Genomic DNA, 25,861 nt, shown 5'->3' with positions numbered 1-25,861 from the left:
TTGTTGAAGGATAGCCACTCTCAGGTCTGTAATCGAGTGACCGGAGAGATTGAAGTGTTCTCCGACTGGTTTTTGAATGTTATAATTCTTGACGTCTGATTCGTGTCCATTTATTCTTTTACGTAGAGACTGTCCAGTTTGACCAATGTACATGGCAGAGGGGCATTGCTGGCACATGATGGCATATATCACATTGGTAGATGCGCAGGTGAACGAGCCTCTTGCAACAAAGCCCGTTGCCAACTCTCTCCGCATATTTATTTAGGGGACACCATCATAGGGCCTAATCACATCAGCCACACTATCAGAGGCTCGTTCTTGTTAACTGTTGGAAATGGCCCACCTTGATTATCACCACAAAAGGTTTTCCTCCTCCCCCCCTCCTGCTGGTAATAGCTCACCTTAAATGATCACTCTCCTTACAGTGTGTATGATAAAATCCATTGTTTCATGTTCTCTGTGTATGTATATAAACCTCCCCACTGTATTTTCCACTGAATGCATCTGATGAAGTGAGCTGTAGCTCACGAAAGCTTATGCTCTAATAAATTTGTTAGTCTCTAAGAATCATAGAATCATAGAATCATAGAATATCAGGGTTGGAAGGGACCCCAGAAGGTCATCTAGTCCAAACCCCCTGCTCAAAGCAGGACCAAGTCCCAGTTAAATCATCCTAGCCAGGGCTTTGTCAAGCCTGACCTTAAAAACCTCTAAGGAAGGAGATTCTACCACCTCCCTAGGTAACGCGTTCCAGTGTTTCACCACCCTCTTAGTGAAAAAGTTTTTCCTAATATCCAATCTAAACCTCCCCCATTGCAACTTGAGACCATTACTCCTCGTTCTGTCATCTGCTACCATTGAGAACAGTCTAGAGCCATCCTCTTTGAAACCCCCTTTCAGGTAGTTGAAAGCAGCTATCAAATCCCCCCTCATTCTTCTCTTCTGCAGACTAAACAATCCCAGCTCCCTCAGCCTCTCCTCATAAGTCATGTGCTCTAGACCCCTAATCATTTTTGTTGCCCTTCGCTGTACTCTTTCCAATTTATCCACATCCTTCTTGTAGTGTGGGGCCCAAAACTGGACACAGTACTCCAGATGAGGCCTCACCAGTGTCGAATAGAGGGGAACGATCACGTCCCTCGATCTGCTCGCTATGCCCCTACTTATACATCCCAAAATGCCATTGGCCTTCTTGGCAACAAGGGCACACTGCTGACTCATATCCAGCTTCTCGTCCACTGTCACCCCTAGGTCCTTTTCCGCAGAACTGCTGCCGAGCCATTCGGTCCGTAGTCTGTAGCGGTGCATTGGATTCTTCCATCCTAAGTGCAGGACCCTGCACTTATCCTTATTGAACCTCATTAGATTTCTTTTGGCCCAATCTTCCAATTTGTCTAGGTCCTTCTGTATCCTATCCCTCCCCTCCAGCGTATCTACCACTCCTCCCAGTTTAGTATCATCCGCAAATTTGCTGAGAGTGCAATCCACACCATCCTCCAGATCATTTATGAAGATATTGAACAAAACGGGCCCCAGGACCGACCCCTGGGGCACTCCACTTGACACCGGCTGCCAACTAGACATGGAGCCATTGATCACTACCCGTTGAGCCCGACAATCTAGCCAGCTTTCTACCCACCTTATAGTGCATTCATCCAGCCCATACTTCCTTAACTTGCTGACAAGAATGCTGTGGGAGACCGTGTCAAAAGCTTTGCTAAAGTCAAGAAACAATACATCCACTGCTTTCCCTTCATCCACAGAACCAGTAATCTCATCATAAAAGGCGATTAGATTAGTCAGGCATGACCTTCCCTTGGTGAATCCATGCTGACTGTTCCTGATCACTTTCCTCTCCTCTAAGTGCTTCAGGATTGATTCTTTGAGGACCTGCTCCATGATTTTTCCAGGGACTGAGGTGAGGCTGACCGGCCTGTAGTTCCCAGGATCCTCCTTCTTCCCTTTTTTAAAGATGGGCACTACATTAGCCTTTTTCCAGTCATCCGGGACTTCCCCCGTTCACCACGAGTTTTCAAAGATAATGGCCAAGGGCTCTGCAATCACAGCCGCCAATTCCCTCAGCACTCTCGGATGCAATTCGTCCGGCCCCATGGACTTGTGCACGTCCAGCTTTTCTAAATAGTCCCTAACCACCTCTATCTCTACAGAGGGCTGGCCATCTCTTCCCCATTTTGTGATGCCCAGCACAGCAGTCTGGGAGCTGACCTTGTTAGTGAAAACAGAGGCAAAAAAAGCATTGAGTACATTAGCTTTTTCCACATCCTCTGTCACTAGCTTGCCTCCCTCATTCAGTAAGGGGCCCACACTTTCCTTGGCTTTCTTCTTGTTGCCAACATACCTGAAGAAACCCTTCTTGTTACTCTTGACATCTCTTGCTAGCTGCAGCTCCAGGTGCGATTTGGCCCTCCTGATATCTTTCCTACATGCCCGAGCAATATTTTTATACTCTTCCCTGGTCATATGTCCAACCTTCCACTTCTTGTAAGCTTCTTTTTTATGTTTAAGATCCACTAGGATTTCACCATTAAGCCAAGCTGGTCGCCTGCCATATTTACTATTCTTTCGACTCATCGGGATGGTTTGTCCCTGTAACCTCAACAGGGATTCCTTGAAATACAGCCAGCTCTCCTGGACTCCCTTCCCTTTCATGTTAGTCCCCCAGGGGATCCTGGCCATCTGTTCCCTGAGGGAGTCAAAGTCTGCTTTCCTGAAGTCCAGGGTCCGTATCCTGCTGCTTACCTTTCTTCCCTGCGTCAGGATCCTGAACTCAACCAACTCATGGTCACTGCCTCCCAGATTCCCATCCACTTTTGCTTCCCCCACTAATTCTACCCGGTTTGTGAGCAGCAGGTCAAGAAAAGCGCTCCCCCTAGTTGGCTCCCCTAGCACTTGCACCAGGAAATTGTCCCCTACGCTTTCCAAAAACTTCCTGGATTGTCTATGCACCGCTGTATTGCTCTCCCAGCAGATATCAGGAAAATTAAAGTCACCCATGAGAATCAGGGCATGCGATCTAGTAGCTTCCGTGAGTTGCCGGAAGAAAGCCTCATCCACCTCATCCCCCTGGTCCGGTGGTCTATAGCAGACTCCCACCATGACATCACTCTTGTTGCACACACTTCTAAACTTAATCCAGAGACACTCAGGTTTTTCCTTAAGGTGCCACAAGTACTCCTTTTCTTTTTGCGAATACAGACTAACATGGCTGCTACTCTGAAACCTATCCTTTTGATTAGGAACAGTACAAGTTTGCCTCCGATTTAACTGAATACATTCATGAGACATGAACACAGTATTCTCACAAATTAACTATTCATTAGCTCTATTTATCATAAAAGTGCAATGGGCTCAGATAAAATTTTGTACTGTGAACTGTATTTTACTACAACTCAACATATTTTATTTAGAAACCTCAAACTTTAATGCTGTGAAAACAAAGTTCACTAAATGTACAGCCACTAAAGAAAAAATGTTTTGTAAAACTCAAAGAATGTGTAGAAATATGAAAAAAAAATCTATTGCCTCTCAGTGCTCAAAAGCTGAACTTACTCTCAAAATTTTCCCTCCTTATATTTTAATACTGATGGCAGAAGCTTAAGAGTACTGGCAAGTCAATTCAAATGAGTATATAAAAAGTGCTTTTATTAAATTTATCAGAATCTTTTTTTTGTCTTGATATCATCTCAGATCAGGCCCTTTCAAATAGTTCTGGTATATTTGTCAAAAATAAATACAAATTAATAATAAATTTCAGTTGAACATGAATGAAGATGTACTAGAATGCAGAACTCTTCCCTTGTCATATTGTTTGCTACTTCAATGTTGGGGGGAAAAACCCATCCCAAAACAAGCTAGAGAGTATATGCCTGGTAGTTCCACATTAAGGCCTTGACCCTGAAAACACTTCCACACTTATTTAAATTTACTGCACACATGTCAGTAAACTTTACTGAATATTTCCTTGAGCAGGGTAGGAGAGCAGGAAGGTAAGGGATGCAGAGAGAGGATGGGAATGGAAAGTCCAATGCTTAGGGGAAAAGGAACCAATCCCACAGTAGTTCCATGCTAGTTGAATCCACCAGTATTATCCTTATTTTACAGATGGATAAACAGAGAGAATAAGTTACTGAATCAAAACCACAAAGGAGTGCATTTAAGAAACAGGATTTCATGCTTGCATTCTCAGATCACTTTTCAGGCCACTAGGCCATGCCTCTCTCTTGTATATATTGTGATAATGTAATTAAATTGGATCCTAATGCATCAAGACCCTATAGACCTTACTTCAGAGTTGCTTCATATTAATATATATTTACTTGCATTTCACTGCTGAAAGATTAAAATGTAGGCAAATCTTTGATGTGCCCACTAAGTACTTTCAAACCACAACAAATTGTGGGTGCTTCAATTATACTAAAGTAATCCAAGCAGGCTTTTTTCACATATGCTAATAATATAGTCAATCCTCTGCAGGGCACCTTCAGAGAGATTTTTCCAGGAAATTTAAACTTGTTGAAAAATATGTTTTAAAAAAGTATTCTCCAACTGAAATTCTGTGGCAACTTTAAGTATACACGCTGCTACTTGTTAGGATATAAATAGTCTCACAAGTTGAGCAGTAACATCTTACACATAGAACTAAAGAAAATGGTTATTAATAGATTCACTGAACTATAAAAACTAGTAGGTCTCCTAGAGGCTAAATTTCCTGTCATTAGTGGTATGGTCAGTAATATTAACAGCAGCATTAGGTATCAAAATCTTTTTTTGTTGTTAAAGAAGCCCATTCACTAATTTAAAATCTAACGCTGACAATATCCAGGATTGTTGACAGATTTCCCCAGAGTTGCATTAAAATTGAACAGTTCTTGTTATGCTTTATCATATCACTTATTTATATCTATCTGTCTATTGCCAGTGAGACTTTGAGGTCTTATTTTTCACATGGGCAATTCTTTACTGAAGAAAAAAAGCCTGAAAAATATTGCAAAGGTGTCTTTTTTTGGATCGTTTCTAAGGTTTTGTTTGACAAGCTACTTCAAAGTAGAAAATAAAGGACTGAATAACTAAACTTGTCAGTGGATAAAGATATTGAGCAATCTAAGCAAATCATGTTAACCATGAAGTTATAGAGTCAAGTTAAATATACATTATGCACCAAACATTCAGTTTTCTTGAAAAGAAAAAAGTCAGCTATTACAAAATTATTGCATTTTCTTATAGCACTGTATTTTAAAACCAACCTTACAGGTTGATGGGGTTATTTATTAGAGCTGCAATTCAATTACATTACATAAAGATACTGCCTAGTAGTAAGCAATTATGAAATGTATAATATATAGGATAATCACTTACCAGATATTTAATAGACCAAGAGGTAGTAATGTGACTTAAAGTGAAACCAAGGAATACATATTTTTCTTTGGACATCAGTGATTTGGAACAGTTTTCCAGACATTAACTGATCTGGAAATGACCCAGCGTTGTACAGTATGTTATTTCCTCTACTGAAGAAGCAACATTCAGCATGATTAAATAAAACATGTTTTGCTACTTGAAAATTTCCTAGTTAGTTAACTACTTCTATGAGTTGATAAGTTTGTGCATTGTGTGAAAGTTAAATGTATATACGTATGTTTTACATATTAGGGCACACAAATGCCCAGTTTTTAATTCAGTTCCATTTTAGTATGTTTTAAAGGTTTGCATTCCCAACATCATTAGCAGGACTCTGAAAAGCTACATTATACTATAACTTGTTAAAAATATATAGATTAGATTTAAAAATACCCTGTGTAGTTTGCATATATTACCATACCAAATATCATTATTGCTCAAAGCCTATTGAGGATTACAATAAATAAACCCAAGTAACTTCATTAACAACTGTCCATGACCTCAGGAGGATTCCATTCAACTATCTGTAAAATTACTTTCCTTTCCTTCTTGTTGCTCAAATAAAACATAAGTAAAAAGTATCCACAGCCCTTCAAGTCACACAAATTGCAAAACACGGTGAACAGTGGTCCTGAAGCAGGGGTACATAAGATGCCCCCAAAACTACAGTCTTCCATAATGCAGAATTGCAGAGCAGCTTAAGAGAAGAGAAGAGACTTTATTAGGTATATGGCGTGTCTTATTTTCTACTCTCCACAATTCCTTAACCTGGACCAATCTCTCTCCTAAATACCTATGTAAGATTGTAATAACTCGCATGTGCACTCCCAATGTGGGAGGGTAATATGACCTGGATGGCCTACGTGCCATTAAAAAGGCAGTTCTGTGAATTTGATTTCTGCTCATTTGAGACACCCGTCCAAAACCATCAAATTTCTCCAAAAGGCACACACAGGAAGTTGTAAACAATTGTAAAAAACCCTGACACCTAATCACCTAGGACAATTGGTGTATGTTTTAATATATGAAATAATGGCTAGATGATATAGACATAAGTGCCTGGGAAATGATGATTTTCTAACTTATGAAGAGGAGGAGGAGCAGCAGTTACAGGATGAAATATTTCCATTCTAGAGGTAGTAGTCGTAGATGAGCCTTCTCCTGACAGACCTTCCATACAAGTCCAAGGGGAACTAAAGCATGCAGAAAAGAGAACTTGGACCACTGTACTAGAGCCTCCTCTCCTCTCCATATCCTTTTTATTTGACCTCTTCACTGCACTTCACTGCTTTTAGCGTGATGAACCTCCTCATTCTATGAGAATTTCTGCTCCTGGGGATTCCAGCATTCATTCATTCCAGGATTGGTCTTTTGTATGTTCTCTCAATGCTTCACACCTTACCATGCTCTTGCCTCCTGTCACTTGCATTTGCACTTTTTCCTTGCAAACCTCTACCTGGAATTCTCTCCCTGATTCAGTGTGCCGTGCCTTGCTGTCTTCCAAGTTCCTCCTAAAAGCTCACTTCTTTTTCTGGCCTTTACCACTAACTATCCTCTAAGACTCATCCATCCACACTTGATTGTATGGTAACATAAATACAATGCACTTATAAGAGCACTGATTTTCCTTATTGAAATAATATAATTTGTCTATAACTCTGCATCTTAGAAATTGCATATAGTCCAAATGCCTTCCATTATCAAAGATTCAGTATCACATCTGCAGTTTCCATAGAATACTAAACTACTGAACGATGTCAATTTTGGAATCAAATGGCAAGTATATTGCTATTACTGTAAGAATTGTTACCCTGGCAAATTCATATGGGTACTAAAAGGTATTGGATACTGTGAAGTGGTTTACACACCCCACACTAACACAGCGGGCATGGGAAGGGCTGGAGCAATACTGAGCCAGAAAAGTTCCATCTCTCAGGTACTGTCGAAGATGCCTTGTAAAGGACCAATATAGAGAGAGCTTCAGCAACCCAGGCAAGGTGGGAAAAGGGAGGAGAGAGGCCATTTCCTGGAGGAGGGCTTCCCTGCAACAATAGGAGAAGAAACTCTGACTGAAGAGGTCCAGCTGTGAATCTTTCCCCCGTCCCCAGACACACACAAGCCTTTTAGACATTACTCAAGAGATAGGGAGAACCACGTGCAAGGGCACCAGAGGGTCACCTGCATCAGCCCCAAGACTTTGCGGTTTGAAACAAAGGACTGTAACCCAACAACAACCAAGCCACAAACTGAGGGAGCAGATATGGTAAGAAGTGGATCACGGGAAGGTAATCAGGAGGCGGGACATGCTATCACACTCTCTGGGCCCTGGGCCAGGGCCTGGTAGAGCAGAAGGGCCCAGGTCCCCCTACCCATCACAGATTCCCCTTTGCCTAGCCCTGAGATGGGCAGGATGAGAGGTTATCAGCAAGGAAGTCAACCGAGATGAACCCCACCCAGGAAGTTCAAAACACACTGAACTGAAAGGACTGGAGTCGCAAGCCCTGACCACTAGGCCTCCTGACTGAACAAATGACTCTCGCTACAGATACAATGTATTGCAGATTCATATATCAAAATTCACCATATTTCTTTTTGTCAATTCTACATGCGTTGTAATGGAAAATGAAATATTCTTCTAAAAAACCTGTGTGCGCCACTACAAATCGTATTCTTTAAAATAAATAAATAAATAAAAAGATTTTCCTACTGCCGAAGGAAGCCTTCATAAGGCTTTTCATAGTTTTGTTGTTGTCTGTACTATTTTTATGACATTTTGCTGCTATGTATTTTTAATTTACTTTTTATATACAGCTTAAAATGAAATTATTTTTTCCACTAACATAAATAAAATTTTACTAAGCAAATCCTTCCCCAGGGGCATGGCCGGTTGCAGGCTGTTTCTCCTGGGCATCTCCACAGCAGGGATGGAGGGGTAGGCAGCTTCCCAAAGACTGCATGGTGGTACTGGAGCCACTGCACTAATGTTATTGCAGCCCAGCTAATGGATCCATCAGCTCTGACCCCTGCTCTTTCACTGCTCATATCTGTCCATGCCTTCTGTAAACCTCTTGGGAGATCCCATGGTCCCATGGAGTCCTCACAAAACAGAGCCCCATAGCACACAGGGATGCCTATCACTTGCCATGATTCCAATTTCTTCTACACCTTACATGTCAAAGATAACAATTCCACTGAATCCAGTGACATCTGTGCCTGTATGTGCGTATGGTGGGAACAAGGGGTGTGCGGAATATATAGCCACAAACATTATAGCCAGAGGTTTTTTGGTGGCTCTGGTCTTTAATTCCCCTGTAGGTGTAACAGGAATAAGGGTATCCACTTTATGCTGCTGTCTTTGACACCCAGGGAGCACTAGGAATCATGGTAAGTGCTTGAAAAGCAGCATGCTAGTGGCGGTCTTATTTACTGCTCAAATGCGCAAAGATCTAGGAAAAGAGCAAGGCAAGGTCATTCTGCTGCCTGATTTTGTACATCTCAAGTAATGTAGGAGGGCAGTACTGCTCCCTATTATAACATCTATTTGCGTCCCAGACAGAGAAGAGAAGTGCACTATCTCATTGTTGCTACTTCCCATATCTTCCGGGGAGCGAATAGGGTGAAAATTCATTGAATTGCACTGGATTTATTTGTGTCCATCATTCAGCTTCACCATAGCCAAGTGCAAGAAGATGGTATCACTGTGCTGAGAAGCAACATTATTGATTAACATGAATGTGAGAGTCATGAATTAGTACTCTCTGTACCATTGACTCACTGTGTGAGGATCCATGGATCTGGAACCTAGGTCTGCCAGCTGCTGGGTGACTGCCATGTCCACACTGCCAACCAACAGCTTTGGTGATGCGGGGAACAACAGCCTATGAGCCCTACAGTTTCAAGCACTAGTGGATGCCCCACTCACAGAGGTCCTGAGTGGAAGAACCTACTGCATATCCTGATTGGCCCAGGCATGCTATTTAATGCCTAGGGAAAATAGCTGAAGGCTGTCTGTGTAACTAGGTGGGGATCCCTGGCTTGCTGCCGAAAACAGACTCTGATGCACACTCCTGATACCTTGCCTTGCTCCTAATTTCTCATTCTGCTTCAGTTCCTGGTCCCCTGCTCCCTTCATGACACCTCACCTTGCCTCTGTCCTTGTAACCCTACTTCAGCTGATTCATAGAATCATAGAATATCAGGGTTGGAAGGGACCGCAGGAGGTCATCTAGTCCAACCCCCTGCTCAAAGCAGGACCAATCCCCAACTAAATCATCCCAGCCTGATCTTAAAAACCTCGAAGGAAGAAGATTCCATTACCTCCCTAGGTAACGCATTCCAGTGTTTCACCACCCTCCTAGTGAAAAAGTTTTTCCTAACATCCAACCTAAACCTCCCCAACTGCAATTTGAGACCATTACTCCTCATTCTGTCATCTGCTACCACTGAGAACAGTCTAGAATCCTCTTTCAGGTAGCCGAAAGCAGCTATCAAATCCCCCCTCATTCTTCTCTTCCGCAGACTAAACAATCCCAGTTCCCTCAGCCTCTCCTCATAAGTCATGTGTTCCAGTCCCCTAATCATTTTTGTTGCCCTCCACTGGATGCTTTCCAATTTTTCCACATCCTTCTTGTAGTGTGGAGCCCAAAACTGGACACAGTACTCCAGGTGAGGCCTCACCAATGTCGAATAGAGGGGAACAATCACGTCCCTCGATCTGCTGGCAATGCCCCTACTTATACATCCCAAAATGCCATTGGCCTTCTTGGCAACAAGGGAACAGTGTTGACTCATATCCAGCTTCTCGTCCACTGTAACCCGTAAGTCCTTTTCTGCAGTACTACTGCCTAGCCATTCGGTCCCTAGTCTGAAGCGGTGCATGGGATTCTTCTGTTCTAAGCGCAGGACTCTGCACTTGTCCATGTTGAACCTCATCAGATTTCTTTTGGCCCAATCCTCTAATTTGTCTAGGTCCCTCTGTATCCTATCCCTACCCTCCAGCGTATCTGCCTCTCCTCCCAGTTCACTTAATTCTGACCTTGTGCAGCTCATCAACCTAAACTCTGACTTGGTGTGATACTGTTATGGACTGCTGCTTTTGGCCTTGACCCTCTAGGCTGAACTTTGACCTGACCTCAACCCATGCCCCTACTGCCCGTGTCCTGACACTCTGTAAAGGAATGGGCAGGTCATTTAAGCTCTCTGCATTTGATGATTAATACCCCTTATGCAGTGATTACAATTTGCATCCTCCTTGATCAGCAAGATGCCTGAAGGAAGACTCAAACCAATGGGAGAATACCCAGGAGATGCATTGAAACAGCATGTCTTATGACATTTATGGATGATATGTCTTCTTTCCATAAATTTCTATGTGAATTGTAATTTATGTTTGTATTATGCCCTATTTACTGAACAACTGATGATTTATAACACTGTTTAATGACACAGGGAAGAACAAAGCTAAGCATTGCAGATATACGGTATAAATGAACAGTTGAAACAATGGAGAAAACAATTTCTCACCATACACTGTGTATGCACATTTCTTGCAGGGACAGTTACATGTAAATATTTAAATTCTACCCACGTTATTGGTAAACATTGTATCAAGCAGTGAAAAAGTGCAGATATAAACTTACTGTAAAATGTAATTAGGACACCTTTGGAGTTTTGTGCTACTCTTTCAGTATTTTAAATGAATATATCGGTTCACTGAGTTCGCTTATTCTGCTTATTACACTTTTAATTTTAAATCACCACCCTTTAGATATTTAATTAAGCCCTGATTTCACACAGATAAAAAAGGGGGATAAATCATGACAGCATTTACTGTTCCTTATTTGCAATCTAGTGTGCTTGATAATTTTTCTACATGAAATGTGTATTCTGGTTAACAGCCAACTCTTAATAGAGCTCTTCATCCCATGAATTAACCAAAGAATAATACGGTAAACACTGCTTCTTTCTCAACAGATTGATATAAAAGCAAAGAACAACTGTACCAAATTATTGATTTTTAGTATAAGTAGAAGGACTAAACAATCTAAAAGAGGTACTATGTGCTTTGGAATATTTAAATATTCTTAGGTGTAACAGAAAATTGAAACTGAAATATAGATGTATACAATCTTCTGCCTACATAAGAATGTTAAGGTTTATCATTAAGTTAATTTTGCATAAATACCATGAAATAAAAAGCAAATAATTCAATTTATAGTTTTGTTTTGAATGATGGAAATATGATAATGCTATCTACTGAAACAATACTAATATTGCATTGGTTAGTTATTTTTGCTGGTGTTCAAAAATGCAAGGAAAAAAGACATAATATAACTTCTTTGAGTCTCCAGGCTCCACTCACAGAAATTGCTGCTAGAATTGCAGCTGTTGCCCCTACTGTATAGGTAGATACAATTACTACTGCAATTTTCCTCAGACCAGTCTTTCAGAACTTCAGTGGATGTGAACACAATGAAGTTAGCACATGGAGAGGGAAAAATAACCAACTGCTAAAATCCATTCTATTAGAGTCTTTAACAACATTTCACATTATATAGAATAGAAATATTAGCAGTAATAGATGTTCATTTTCTCAGTGCAAAAGAACATTAAACTGGCAGCTGTACCAGCAGAAGAATTTGTATAGTTCTGGAGGCACATAAGCTTCTATACCATTCTAAACAGTACTTCACTCTGATTCTGTGAGTTCACAGAAACAGTTTTCAGGCAGGCAAGCAAGGAGGAGCAAAGGTGGTCCAATAGTCAGAACCCTTGGTTTTGTATTGCATTATATTGCACTACATTCTTCTCTTATACACCAAAAAATATAAATCACACACTGTCCTCGGCTATCCGCAACTCTTTGCCTAACAAATCTGCAAACCAAAAGCTGAAAGCAATAACTTCTTAGATACCACTAGTGACACACACTGTGTATACCTAGTATAACTCTTATTACTTACTGCTCAAGTATGCATTTCTAAGTGTTATGTTCTGTTGCATACATTTAATGCAGACATTAAATAGTCAACAGAATAATCCTATGGCTCTACCAGGAGGGATTTTGAACAATAAAGTGAAGACAGACTATTTTTTTCTTTTACAAAATTTCATGAGCATTAGCAAGCAGTACCACTGGTTCTGACAGATGTATAAGGTAATATAACAAACAACATTGGAAAGGAAAACAAAGCAATTTTTAGAAATCACTGTCATTGTTCCACTGAATTCCTGAGTGGACATCTCAGAAGATAACAATGTTATTACTCCTATCAAATTTCACAGGAAGCACAACTGGATTCCTTCCCTAACCACCACAGAATTATTCAGAACATTCACTAAAATTGTTAAAGGGAGAAAAGGGCTCCAATGGTTTTCAAACGCCATTCAGTTCTGTTTTTAAACACAGCTCAATGTGCTCTAGAGCCAAGATTTTTTAAGACTGACTAGTAATTTTGGGTTCTCAACACTGAAAAATCAAGCCACGGTAAGGTGTCTCAAGCTGAGCAGTCAGAAGCTGAAGCAATCAAAATATCCATTCACTTCTGAAAATCTTGGCCAAGATGTTTAGAAAATGCATACAACTCTGAGCTCAGATAAAATTTTCAAGTGCCCAAGGAACCTAAGTTCCGTTTTCAAAGGGAATGAAACATGGTTCCCAAATCACTCAGGCATTTTGAAAATTTTACCTCTCATTATACTTCCTCTTTGCTTACTGCAGTTTTAAAATATAATACTCATTGTTCCATCATATTATATTTCAAAGTTATTATTTTTTGAAACTGACCTGTAGAGTGTAACCCAAATAATAACCATACCGGAGAATAAAAAGGAATAGCAAGCACAATGACACCTATCCAGTTGCAGACCCACTTACTGTTTTTGTATTGTCAATTAAAGGTCTGGTTTATTTTGCTTGAGGGAAAGACGTCAATGATAGCCGAAAAGATTTTTCAACTATTGTACTATATATTATATCAAGCATTCTCTCTCATTTATTTTGATAATGAAAAAATCAGTACTAACACAAAAGTCAAAGATACTGGGCATTTAGGATTGCCACATTTAACTCTTTAATCTAGAAGAACAAACTGGCAGGTTATTTATTTGTAAATTTGATTAACCAACATGGAACAGATTATCAAATATCTGTAGATTGGCAAAAATGAAAACACACTGATACAAAACATAATTTATGTATAAATGTTGCTATTGCATATGTGGCAAGGACTGACCATATAATATAAAATTCAGCTACTCGGTACATTATTTGGATATTAGCAACCGAGCAGGTGTACTTACTCTGTGATGAATCCTAAACGATTATGGTATAGACACTCTTTTTAATACCAAACACATTATTACATGGACTATTTAGTACCAAGAAACAAGTTATCAAGATACATAATTTAAGGAAATAATCAAAAATTCCTATTTATTCCATTACTTTTATTCTGATGTTTTAAAACTACATGGAAAACATTATTCATGATATTCCCAGAGCCTAGTATTTTAATCCTATTACTGTGGTCATCACTGCAAAGTGAGCATATTCCACCAGTGTTGATTTCTTAACAGCGATCACTATAGATCAGAGAGTAAAGTAGATAATAGCACAGGTAATTATCTTTTAGAAAAAAGCAGCACACTCACCATTTCGGCTTTCTTCGTCAATGGGAACTATTGTGGCTGGAGGACCTGCCCTGGCCAACTTGCAGTCTATAAACATGAAAACAAAGTTATTTCTAACTCCACAATAGGTTCTATATATTGTATTCTATAAAACAATCATGCTGAGATAGTGAGCATTGAAGCAACATAAGGCCAAGATAACTGTTAGCTAGTTACTGGTATAAAGGGCCCAAACTCAAGGCTTTTATTTAACCTTTATTCAAACTTTAATCGAAAGTAAATTTGAGTTTTCCTGAGAAAGTATTGAATTAGAACCTCAGAATCTGGTCCATCATGAAAATGAAAATTTCACAACCTGCTCTCATTATGAATTGTTGTACTAGTTTCTATTTGTTATGACACTTTTACTTTCAATGTCATGAATACACACACAAAGTCTTTGCCACATCACAACACATTACAATTCAGTTGCTACACCATAAACCTATATTCATGTTTCTCTAAATATACCGGTAGGGACCACTGTGAAACAGAAGTCCTTCAGGACAGAAATAATGTAATGGTAATTTAACCCAAAGAACATGAAGGAATGATTAAAAGGGATAAATTGTTATTAAAGTTTCACAACAGAAACAAATATGATTGGAATTTAGTTGCAACAAAAGGATCTAATTAAAGAGTGAACAGAATTTTAACAACGTACTAAAGAGAATAAAATGGAAAAAAAAAACAGACAAGCAATGTTCAGGAAGTTACATTTTGCCATCTTACCCTCATATTGCCAGTCTGGAGTCAAAAGTTTAGAGTCATCAATGGAAGCAGAGCAGAATAATGAAAGAAAATAAGTAAGAGATTTTGTTGTAGTTGTTTAAAGATAGATTTTAAGACATACAAAGCAGTACACTGAAAGCTACTAAATACAAATGTGTAGTCTATTAAGTTAATAGATAAAGACATTGTATGCAAAATTTGATGTGTGTGTTAGAAGCTGCTAAGCTATATAAACTAAACAGGACAAAAGTCTTGCTTACTCCTTTAAACCATACATTGGAGAAATGTTGTTAGTTTACAATACTAAACACTTTTCATCTTCAAAGACTCTCACAATACCGCTGAAATGGATAGGTGAATTGGTAAATCTTACCGTTCCCATTTCACAGATTTTTAAAGATATTTAGGAAGAACTCTGCTAAACATTGCAAGGTCTAAATGACTTAAATGGCTAAGTGCTTGGCTATATGGAGAGACAGTGGGCAGCAAGCTGGTGTGTAAATCTACATCTGTAAATCTGCTCTACCCTGCCACACACTAAGAGGTCATGTGGACACTGCTGCCGTGTGCTAAAAGTTCTGTATAGTGCAGCAGGCTGGTGCTCTGTAGGTTCACACACCAGCTTGCTTCACACTAACTCTCCATATAGACTTGCCTTTAATGCCATTTCCAAAAGTAATTTAGTCTCCTAGGAACCTAAGACTCATTGAAAGTCAATGGGACTTAGGTGCCTAAATACATAAGTTACTTTTGAAAATGGGACTTACCTGTCTAAGTCACTAAGGCCTTGCAAAACTGAGCAAAGCGATACCTTTAAATATCTGAGAGACAAGGGGGACTGAGATAATATCTTGTATTCAATCAACTTCTTTTGCTGAAAGAGACAAGCTTTTGAGCTCCACAGAGCTCTTCTTCAGGGAAGCTCAACATTTTCTCTTTCACCAACAGAAGTTGATCAAATAAAAAAATCTTGCCCACCTTGTTTCTCATATATCCTGGGACCAACATGGCACCACAGCACATTTAAAAATCTGGGCCTAAGCAACTTGTCCCAGGCCAGAGAGAGGTCTTTTTAAGGATGCATCTCCATATAGGAAAATTAGGACCTGTACAGCAGAGGTGGAAATTTCCCATGTGGAACTGTATCACATGCCTTACTGAAATCCAGGTAGATTAGATCTACTGCATTTCCTTTGCTAAAAAATCAGTTATCTTCTAAAAGAAGATCAGCTTGGTTTGGCACAATTTACCCTTTGTAAAAGCAGGTTGTATTTTATCCCAATTACCATGCACCTCTGTCCTTAACTACTTTCTCTTTCAAAATTTGTTCCAAGACCATGCATACAATTCAAGTCAAACAGGCTTGTAGTTTCCTGGATCACTTTTTTCCCTTGCTTAAAAATGGGAACTATATTAGCAATTCTCCAGTCATAGGGTATGACCCCTGAGTTTATAGATTCATCAAAAATCCTTGCTATTGGGCTTGCAATTTCATCTGCCAGTTCCTTTAATATTCTTGGATGGAGATTATCCAGCTCCCCTGATTTAGTCCCATTAATCTGTTTAAATTTGACTTCCACCTTGGATGTGGTAATGTCTACCTTCATATCCTCTTGTTGCCATTAGCCATCCAGCCACTACACCAAAGCTCTTTATTAGCCTCATTAAAAACTGAGGCAAAGTATTTGTTTTGTTGTTGGGCCATATCTAGATAATCTTTAATCTCCATCCCATCCTCAGTTCTTACCGGTCCCACTTCTCTCCTTATTTTCTTTTTATTGATATGGCTATAGAACCTTTTACTATGGGTTTTAATTCCCTTTGCAAGGTCCAGCTCTGCTTGTGTTTTGACAGTTTTAACTTTATCCTTACACTTTTTGACCTCCATGAGGTACCTTTCCTTGCTGATACCTCCCATCTTCCATTCCTTACGGCTTTCTGCTTTCTCTTAATCACCTCTTTGAGATGCTTGTTCACCCAGTTTGGTCTGCAACCCTTCCCTATAATGTTTTTTCCCTTCCTGGGGATGCAGGGTTCAGAGAGCTTCTGCAATTTTGATTTAAAATAATTCCAAGCCTCCTTCACATTCAGATCCTTGATTTCTTCATGCAGTCCACTCCCTAAGCAATTCCCTTAATTTTTTTTAAAGTTAACTCTTTTGAAAAGAAGGATTCTTGATGCAGATCTCTTGTTTATATTTCCATTTATTTTAAACTGAATTAGCTGATGATCACTAGAACCAAGGTTCTTCTACAACTACAACCAAGGTTCTTCTACAACCAGTTCTTCTATGAGGTCCTCACCAATACCAATCTAAAATAGAAACCTCTTAACTGTTCAGCAACTATTTAGTGAAGAAATATGTCAGCTATCACATCCAGGAAAATTTGGGTCCTACTATTATTAGTAGCACTTGTTCTCCAATCTATATCTGGGAAATTAAAGTCTCCCATAATCACGCAATTCCCAGTAATAATTATTTAATTACAATATTAAAGAGGTCTTTATCCATATCCAGATTGGATCTGGTGGTTTGTAGCACACCCCAAGCGTTATATCAGGAGAACCTCTAATAGCTTTCTTTCCCAAAGTGATTTCAAGTTATATTGTACGTTCCAAAATGTTCTTTCATGAATTAGATTTTACATGTCAGTGAGCACGGAGGAAACTAACTCACATATTAAAAAGGGTCTAAGAGGGAAAAATACACCCATCTGAAAAGCACAGCTGTCATCCCAACACATTTTTCTCCATTAGGAGCACAGCTGTGGGGAAACAATTAATGATTACATGTTCACTAGAGATGTGAAATCTTCTTGTTCTGATTTTCTCTTCTCACAGCTTGTTATAAAAATTCCATTCATGTAACTGATGCAACTCTAATCATTGCTAGAAATTGATTGTAATTCTTGTCAAGAGATTTACAACTAGGCTAACTAAATGAACATAAATAAAAACAAAAACTCCACACCTGTTTGGTACAATGAAGGTCTCTCCAAGGTACTTTCACTACTAATTTGTGTCTTCTCATTGCTGAGTGGCTACCAAATCATTGAATGATGACCCAGTGGTTCAGCAGTCATTTGTCATATAATAGGTTTGTATGATAAGCAACTAATCGACTAATAAATTTAAAGTGAGGCCATTTACACTTCCAGGAATTACACGTCTTATTAAACACACACATTTTCTTAAGATTAAACAGATTTCCTATTTTTTCCTTTTCATTAACTATTATTTCATGATCATGTCTTTCTCTTTGTTGTACCTCATCTTCAATTGCACTCAAATAGCTTTTTGGGTTTTTTCTCCTCATGTCTTCTTTAGTACACTGTATAAGTAAGGAATACAAACAAACAATCTTACATAATTGTGGTGCGGTTTCTGTTTAAAGACAGCCAAGGATTTTGTAAATTATAGTGAAAAAACTTATTAAGAGTGAGCTTATAATGACTATTACAAACGGTAGAAGAAAACCGTGTTATATCAAGAATATGCTTAGTCAGAGATTTGTAGAAAAAGTTATTACAAATAGAAAAAGTTACTTTAGGGTTATAGCCAGAATCCACTTTTAAGAATGGGGAGAATTAAGGTGAATAAGATGCCCAATGAAAGTCTACACTATGAATGATCCTTGTGTTCCATGGAAAACATGTTTTCTGAGGACGCTCACGCTTTTATTGGACAGGTAAGGACTTCCTTAATATATTTAATTTCACTCATGACAGTCCCAGATTGCATCCGAGACATCTCTATGTCTCTCCCCCATTTTTTTTAAAAAAGAGTAATGATGTAGTTTTGTTTAGCATAACATTAATCAGCACACATTGCACAAATTACCGTACAGTTCCAGTATTCTTCAAATTGCCAATCAAGCAGCTAGAAGGACACAATTTGGGTGTCTAAAACCTTTAATAAAATGGATGTGTTGTAATATACCTTCCCTTTTATTTTTTTATTCTTTTATTACAAAAGAAAGAGCTTCAACTAGAAAGAGCTTCAACAATGAAAGATTTTCTAGACAATAAAAATGATGTAGTGGTAATCATGTCTAGCTGCAGTGGTAATGTTCAATTGTATTAAGAATCTTTTTAAAGAATATTTCACGGGAGGTGCAAAATATGCATCTTAAATATGCTTGTCAAATTCTATCTTCTTTGATGACCTTTAAGATGTTGCCATTGCAATTCAGTATTTGGCTTCAACGTTAGAGAAAAGAAACCTGTGTCAGAGTTTCTGTTCTTAATAAAATTGTTCCTCTTTAAATGTTGCTTTGACAGATTCTGCTTTGTTGCTGAAAATTACTGGCAGAAAGCTGTAAGATTTGCCTATCCAACAGAGATGTTTTTAATAAAAAATGTAAGAATTGCTAAAATGGGACAATTTCTTTTCATCATGTACTTTCTTTAAAAAGAGAGAGCCCTTCGTCTCTTTAGATAGCAGAAAGCACAAACACTACAATAGATTATTTAATATCTGGGGTCTATTCAAGTTTTGTTGTTGTTGTTGATTTTAGACATTCACTTTGATTAAAGCTCAAAAAGGAATGAGATTCTGAAGTGTGATCATATTGGATGTCTACTCTCTAACAAAAAACAAGTTGACCTTGAAACTCCCAGGCATAATGGAGCAGTTATGAAAGTCAAGTAATGTAAACCTAATGAGAACACATTAAGGGAAGGCAGAAACTTAACTACATAAATGAAATAACTTTGCAAATATGTATTTTCTCTTCATTCATACAATTTACTGTTTATATTACCAGACTACAGTAGTATTTGTGATCAGATTTTACTGTAAAAGCTATGCCATATTTTTCTAGAGGTTTAGTGTTGCTGTTATTTGGATTATATAAATTAATTGGATAGTACAGTCGGTCCTGGGGCCGGTTTTGTTCAATATCTTCATTAATGATCTGGAGGATGGCGTCGACTGCACCCTCAGCATGTCTGCAGATGACACTTAACTGGGAGGAATGGTAGATACACTGGAGGGTAGGAACAGGACACAGAGGGACCTAGACAAATTAGAGGATTGGGCCAAAAGAAATCTGATGAGGTTCAACAAGGACAAGTGCAGAGTCCTGCACTTAGGACAGAAGAATCCCATGCACCGCTTCAGACTAGGGACCGAATGGCTAAGCAGCAATTCTGCAGAAAAGGACCTAGGGGTTACAGTGAACGAGAAGCTGGATATGAGTCAACAGTGTGCCCTTGTTGCCAAGAAGGCTAACGGCATTTGGGGCTGTATAAGTAGGAGCATTGCCAGCAGATCGAGGGACGTGATCGTTCCCTTCTATTCGATATTGGTGAGGCCTCATCTGGAGTACTGTGTCCAGTTTTGGGCCCCACATTACAAGAAGGATGTGGAAAAATTGGAAAGTGTCCAGCGGAGGGCAACAAAAATGATTAGGGGACTGGAACACATGACTTATGAGGAGAGGCTGAGGGAACTGGGATTGTTTAGTCTGCGGAAGAGAAGAATGAGGGGGAATTTGATAGCTGCTTTCAACTACCTGAAAGGGGGTTCCAAAGAGGATGGATCTAGCCTGTTCTCAGTGGTAGCAGATGACAGAACAAGGAGTAATGGTCTCAAGTTGCAGTGGGAGAGGTTTAGGTTGGATATTAGGAAAAACCTTTTCATTAGGAGGGTGGTGAAGCACTGCAATGTGTTACCTAGGGAGGTAATGGAATCTTCTTCCTTTGAGGTTTTTAAGATCAGGCTGGGATGATTTAGTTGGGGATTGGTCCTGCTTTGAGCAGGGGGTTGGACTAGATGACGTCCTGAGGCCCCTTCCAACCCTGATATTCTATATTCTATTGTATGAGTGAGTGAAGGGCAGGGCCTCAGAGAAGGAATGGGGCCCAGGGAAGGGGCAGGGCAGGGGTGGGGCAAGTGTGTTCAGTTTTCTGTAATCAGAAAGTTGGCAACCCTAGAAGTTGACCATATGAGCTCCACATTTGGGAGCAGAGGTGTCTGTCACCAACATCTTGGTAGGTAGATATGGTGAAAAGAGTACTCTGATGCATATCTGAAATAGACTCTTCCACCACTTTCATGAGGAGAGGGCCTCTTGTGGGACTGTGACCAACATGTCTATGTTGGAGTCTGTTGGGTAGATATGCTGCTTTGAACCATACTTTCACAGAGCATAGATGAAATCTGGCAAACTGTAGCACAGGTACATGAATATTTGTGTTCTAGGAGTGTAGGGGCAAGGTTGCGGAAGATTGGCGAGGAGCTAAGTGGTGGACTGAGTACATGACTGGATGTAAGTGGAGGATGCAGGTGTTTCAATGAACTTTGTCCAACAGATCCTGCCAAGAGATATTGTAGCATAGCTCAGCATATTTTTGCCTGTAAACAAGTTAGTTTATGTAATAAGCATAAATGATACATTTAAGAATGTAACTAGCTGTTGACCCCATGGAACCCAGAGATAAGCGCAGAGAATATAGCCCCACAGAGGACTCCACCTGGTGGAGTCCTGCCTGTCAGCTGTCCCAAATGGCCAGAGTCCCCTGCAGCCTCTCCACACATTCTAGGGACTCCCCGCGCAGATTGCAGCATAAGTTCTTCCTTCCTTCAATAAAGCGTAGTTTACTATTCTTAGTCCTGAGTGTCCTCCTTTCACTGGTATCTCCCCTGCCTTGCCTCCCTGAAGGGCACAAGGAGCATAAATCCAAATATCTTTGGGCAAGCCTGGAGTCGATTGATATGGTTCAGTACAGTATGGTAGATAAGCTCTTGCTGCTATGGTATCTAACACTGTTCCTGTAAACTGTATGTTTTGAGTAGAAGGGGGAAGGGATTTTTCTATGACTCAGAAGTGCAGAACAGGAAAAAGTTCTAGAGTTACCTGGATCGAATTGTCACTTGTTGAGGTATCTGTTCCTAAATTAGCCAGTTGTTGAGGCATGGGTAGACTTGTAGCTCTTGTCTCCTTAAGCAAGCATCTGAAACCACCCAACAGTTTTGAACTACTTTGGAAGCCTTGGAGAGACTGAAAGGAAGCATTCTGTATGGATAATGTAACTTCCCACTAGGAATCGGTACTTCCTGTGAGGCAGGTGAAGTGCTATGTGGAAATAGGCATCCTGTAAATTCAGAGCCAGAAACCAGCCTAGAGAATTTAAAGTGGGGATTATGGAATCTAGCTGAATTTGAAATGATGAATGAAATTGTTGAGAGATTTCATATGTCCATAATGGGGTCCCAACTACCTTTCTTCTTTGGGATTAGGAAGTAATGTGATTAAAGCCTCTGTTATAGAATCACTCTCTCTCCAAGTTGAAGGAGGAACTCTATCTCCTTTCTTAGTAATGTCTCATAAGAGGGGTCCCTGAAGAGGGACAAGAAGGTGGGGGGGAGGGAAGAGAAAGATGGAGCTGGATAGAATATGTCTTGTCTACAATCTCCAGGACCCTCTTGTCCAAGGCTATTAGTCCCAACCTCCAAACACCAAAAGATGACAGCTGAAAAAAGGATGGGAATGGGAAGGTAGTTCAAGTTGATCTATACAACTTTCAATCATGGTGTCAAGCCTGCTGATGTATGGGGCAGAGGGTCTCTCTCTGGAGTCTGTCTGTTCCTTGGAGGGTCTGATTATTTCTGTTGGCTGTAACAACAGGAGTAAGGCTGCCTTTCTCTAGGGTAGTTTTAAAGACTATATTGCCTTCTCCTTGGGCCAATGTATTATAACCCCCAAAGAGTGTAGAATGGCTCAGGTAATTTAAAGTGTGCAGGACATCTTCTGTGTGATGATTGTTAAAGAGACCATTACCTTCAAAGAGGGGGTCTTTGATGGTCATTTACACTTCTTTTCGTAGTCTCAAACATTGCAACCATGAAGCCCTGTCAATTGTGACTGAAGTCACCAGGGAATGAAGTGTGGAGTCTGAGGCATCCAAGGCAGCCTGGATTGAGATACAGACCACTAGCTGCCCCACTACCAATACTTCAGCTCTTCTATTTCCTTGTAGGAGTTATTCTACAATCTATGTAGAGAGATTTAGTCAGGTGTGCCTACTAATTTGATGTGTGCATCTGCAAACTGCAGAGGAATAGACCTTTCAGCCAAAGAGGTCACCTTTTTTTTGGATTCTTGTGCTGCAGTGTCATTTTGGATAATCCCTGCTTAGTCCTCCTATGCACCACCACAATCACCAAAGATCCTAGGATCAGGTGATTGTAGAAATATTAAAATCACTTTGAGGTAACCTGGTAGCATCTGCCCACTTTTTTTATGTGGGTGCACTGAAGCCATGGTTTGCCAAAGATCTTCAGCTAGCTCTAAAAAACACTCATATATTGGCATTGCCAATCTGCCAGGAATAGAGGAATGCAGAATGTCTAATAATTTGAATGACTTCTCCTGCACTCTCTCTATCAAGATTTCCAGTGTATTGGCCATTCACCATAACAACTCCTGGAATATGAGGTAGTCACCAGACTGGATTGGAGCTGCTCTGGTGACCATTTCACTGGGAAAAGTGGAGAATATCATAATTGGGATGGACTGATCCTCTGTTTCTTGAAGTTATTCCTGCTCAGTAACTCCTGATGCTGTGTATAGTACAAGCTGACCTTCTTAAGATGGCCTATGAAGAGAGCAAGACCTGACTACAGAGGCAGAAGCAATGGAAGAAATCTTCCTACTGTGATCCACATTCTAGGGAAACCAGAATGGCCTGACTGCACATTACATAGATATGGGACTTCAGGCCATGGAGCACAGAACCAGGAAATCTGCTGTCTTCAATATTCCATTTGTCTTCATTTATAGAAATGTCCCCTTGATTCCTGACAGAACAATTTGGCTTGTAGGGAAGAAAATATGGTAATAGATTGGCAACATATCAGTGTTTTGTGCAAAGGCAAATGTAGAGGAGGACTATATGTCCCCCATGGGTGAAACTATCCCTTTCAGCTGTTCTGGCAATCTTTAAAATATCTTCCAAGGTTACAGCCACAGGTGGCATCAAGGCTTGGAACTTCATAAAGGAAGCAAACAATGACAACTGTGGCTGTTGTTAAGTACTATGAATTTCTTCAATATTGAAAAGGTCGGTGGTGGAAGAATCTCCATCACATCAGTAGTAAGAGAGATGGGTACTGCAGATGACAGTATGGAGTGCTTCAGTACCGAGTGCTGCAGTGCAGAGTGCTTAGTGCTGATGAGTCAATACTGGTAGAGGCATGGACAGGCCCCTCAGAGTGTGTATCAGGGTTATTTGGTGACGAGCGAGTGCCAAGACATCAGCAACCCCCATCTGGGCCTCAACCTGCCTCAGAAACATGAGCTCGAACAGATACAGGGTAGCATGCTAAGATATGTCTGTGTTCACCTTGAGAGATGTGCTCTTTTCCCCTCCTTTCTTCCAAAGAGTGGACAGGACAGCTTGGATGCTTTTCTTGACTCCACAGTTAAAGAATGTGGCTTTGGTAAGAAAGAGTGAGTCCTGGAGCTTGAGGCAGAAATGTGGCTTTCCAGAGCACTCACAAAGACAATCTGATCTAGTCTGGCCGTCTTCTTTCTCTCAACTTCATAAGAGACCCTCATGAAACATTCCAAAAAGGAAATTTTAAGGCAAGATTTCCTCACTTATTGTGTCCTCTTAGAAAAACAACACTATATCAATCACTTATCCAGAATCCGTGTTTCATGCATTTAGAGGGTCCATCACTGATAGCAAAAGTGCCCTTGCAAAAAGGGACAGGATCCCAGAAACCTTGATTCCTCCATTGCATGGCAATTCTGGTACTGGAACAACTTCCCTAAAGTTTAAGTTTAATGGTTTGGAGTTCTTGTGGCTGATAGGTGTTAGAACTACACTACCCCAAATTACATTATACAAATAGCTGCACAAACAACAGGTACTAAAACAACTAGATAGAATCACAGATTGCACAGTGCCCAGAGGAGAGGACACTGCATGGGGTTCTGTCTCACTGCCCCAGGCAACTGAGGAACAGTTGGGCCTATTTCACGCTTTATACTCTTTGGTGCAGGGGCACAAGGGCATCTACAATACAGATGTATCCCCAGCCAATACTGCTGTTCTAAAGAATCCAATCTCGTGTGCCTGGGGTGCATGTCCACAAGAAGTGGAATCTATGTGGACAATTGCTCAAAGAAGAACTTATGTTTCTCCTCAGGGCAAAGCAAAAAAGGTTTCCGAATTTGGAGTCAGCTAATTTTCAGATTTGGAGGAGGTGGGCTGCTCTTCAGATACCCTGGTATAAGCAGATGTCTCTGTGTTGGTCGGAGTCTGCTATCCTGAAGTGCACTTCCTCAGGTGCATGGTTTTGGAGGCAAAGTTACTTTCTGTCCTGCCACTGGCACTAGATGATCACTTCCGTTTTCTGCCTAGAATAGATAAGCCCTACCCTCAACCCCTGCATGTGCGCACTCGCACACACACACACGCACAGAGACTTGGAAAAAGTTTCTGCTTCAACATTCCACCATCCTGCAGCAGCAGCAACAAACTCCAATGCTACATTTGGCTTATTGGGATCTAAATCTCACAAGCACCCCAGAAGACTGTCTGCACCCTGCACAGTAAACTGAGATTCCTAGTTATTTATTCAAGGTCTATGGCTGTAGCTAAGGAAACCCTAACACTTTCAAAGCTGTCTTTTTTTCCACTACTAGGGGCTATTTTTATAGTACCACTGGCAGACTATCAGAATGAATGAAACAAAACTAGCAATAAAAATAAGGTATGCCAAATTAGAAGTCCCATTCAAGAGTTGGTCCCCAAAGTACAAGAGCTTTTTAACAGAGGTCCATCTCTTGATATTTTCAAAAAATTCCAACAATTTAAAATTTGGGTCAGTTTCATTAGATCTGTAGTATATTTTTCACAATGCAATTATGCAAAGAACTGGTAAATGTCTGGTAAATGTCTCCACAGAGTATAACTGATGTTGAAATTATTTACTGCTACAACTCACAGAAGAAACATTTCTGATGTTTAATCATAAGGCAAATAATATAAAAATCTTTTGCAAACAAAATAGGCTAAAAGATCTTTGC

General features: G+C 40.0%; 1 protein-coding gene across 4 annotated transcripts in view; it reads right to left on the bottom strand.

Moving 5' to 3' along the window:
- Positions 1-25,861, bottom strand: part of PCDH15 (protocadherin related 15) — an 811,839-nt gene that overhangs the window by 626,323 nt on the left and 159,655 nt on the right. For 2 of the 4 annotated variants that reach the window (XM_043518631.1, XM_043518633.1), the window contains exons 3-4: positions 14,821-14,835; positions 14,071-14,136 (exon numbers count right to left, since the gene is read on the bottom strand). In XM_043518631.1, coding sequence (XP_043374566.1) covers positions 14,071-14,136; positions 14,821-14,835 — 81 coding nt within the window. The remainder of the gene's footprint in view (positions 1-14,070; positions 14,137-14,820; positions 14,836-25,861) is intronic. The other 2 variants (XM_038411063.2, XM_043518632.1) reach the window with 1 other exon arrangement.

Source organism: Dermochelys coriacea, chromosome 7 (genome assembly GCF_009764565.3).
Source record: "Dermochelys coriacea isolate rDerCor1 chromosome 7, rDerCor1.pri.v4, whole genome shotgun sequence".
NCBI classification, from domain to species: Eukaryota; Metazoa; Chordata; order Testudines; family Dermochelyidae; genus Dermochelys; species Dermochelys coriacea.
The sequence above is the reverse complement of the archived record's forward strand: the minus strand, read 5'-3'. Positions and strand labels throughout refer to the sequence as shown.